Below are 993 nucleotides of genomic sequence, written 5' to 3'. Positions count from 1 at the left end.
GTAGAAGCTAATTCAAGTGTTTAGAGGTTTTTCAGATTGTGAAAATATGATTAGACTATGGCTTTGATTATTACTTACAAGAAATAAAATTTCATCTCAGATTTTTATGTAGATTTTATGCATCCTCGATTTAACAGAGATATAATTAGTTACAGAAAAATAAATCAAAATGGTTAATTTATTAAATGATGGTTAATATAATTTTTCAGTTGACTTGCATATTACCGTGAGCATAATTTTACAGGTTTGTTCTGCAATGTTTGAGTTAATCTGGAAAATAGTTTTGAAATTCTCTTTTACCAATTCTTTGCCTCCTCCATATTCCAGACACAGCCGTAAGAAAATTGATGCTCCAAGTAGACCAGGAACTGAGGAAAGAGAATAAGAAGTTCAGTGACATGTTTAAGAACAGTCTTTTGGTGAAGCAGTCTTGACAATAATGTTTTTAAAAGTCCAATAACCATATGTTATTCCCTTGCATCTCGTAAGGTCTTCAATGTCATGCCTATAGAAATAAGTTTTTTTGTTTTTTTCCCCTTCCAAACGTTAAGTAGCGTTGTTTTTGTTGTGTTTTATTGATGATGTCTGCGGATGGGTACGAGAATTATTTTTCCTGTGAAAGAAATGATGTGATGTTAGCTAGTGAAGAGAAGTGGATTGCATTATCTTGCAAAATATGACTTATGTTTTACTGATGCAGTACAAACAATAGGCCTACAAAGAATTATGTACAATGATTCTTCAGATATCAGAACAGTATATTGCACTTAGGAACTATAGTGTAACTGCATATTTAATCAAAATTCAGTTTTTTTTTATAATTGTTTAATTCACTACTGTTGGCTAGGGTGATGAGATCACAGCATTATTTTTAGCTTAGCATTGTTAGTTTATTAATATTTTATTTTTTTATGTTTGTAATACTGGTATGCTTTGCTTGACAACAGTTTATTTCAAAATGTAACAGTTAACAGATGTGAATATGATACTTAA

The 993-nt window shown here is 30.3% G+C and overlaps 1 protein-coding gene across 1 annotated transcript in view; it reads left to right on the top strand.

Annotated features, from left to right (window-relative positions):
- Nucleotides 1-517, top strand: part of LOC119594535 (tetratricopeptide repeat protein 9C-like) — a gene marked incomplete in the record, with an annotated part of 4,781 nt that extends 4,264 nt beyond the window's left edge. The window contains 1 exon segment of the mRNA XM_037943567.1: nucleotides 328-517. Coding sequence (XP_037799495.1) covers nucleotides 328-434 — 107 coding nt within the window.
- Between the last annotated feature and the right edge of the window lie 476 nt (nucleotides 518-993).

Source organism: Penaeus monodon, chromosome 34, assembly GCF_015228065.2.
Source record: "Penaeus monodon isolate SGIC_2016 chromosome 34, NSTDA_Pmon_1, whole genome shotgun sequence".
NCBI lineage: Eukaryota > Metazoa > Arthropoda > Malacostraca > Decapoda > Penaeidae > Penaeus > Penaeus monodon.
Note: the sequence above shows the minus strand (reverse complement) of the source record. Positions and strands in the feature narration are given on the sequence as shown.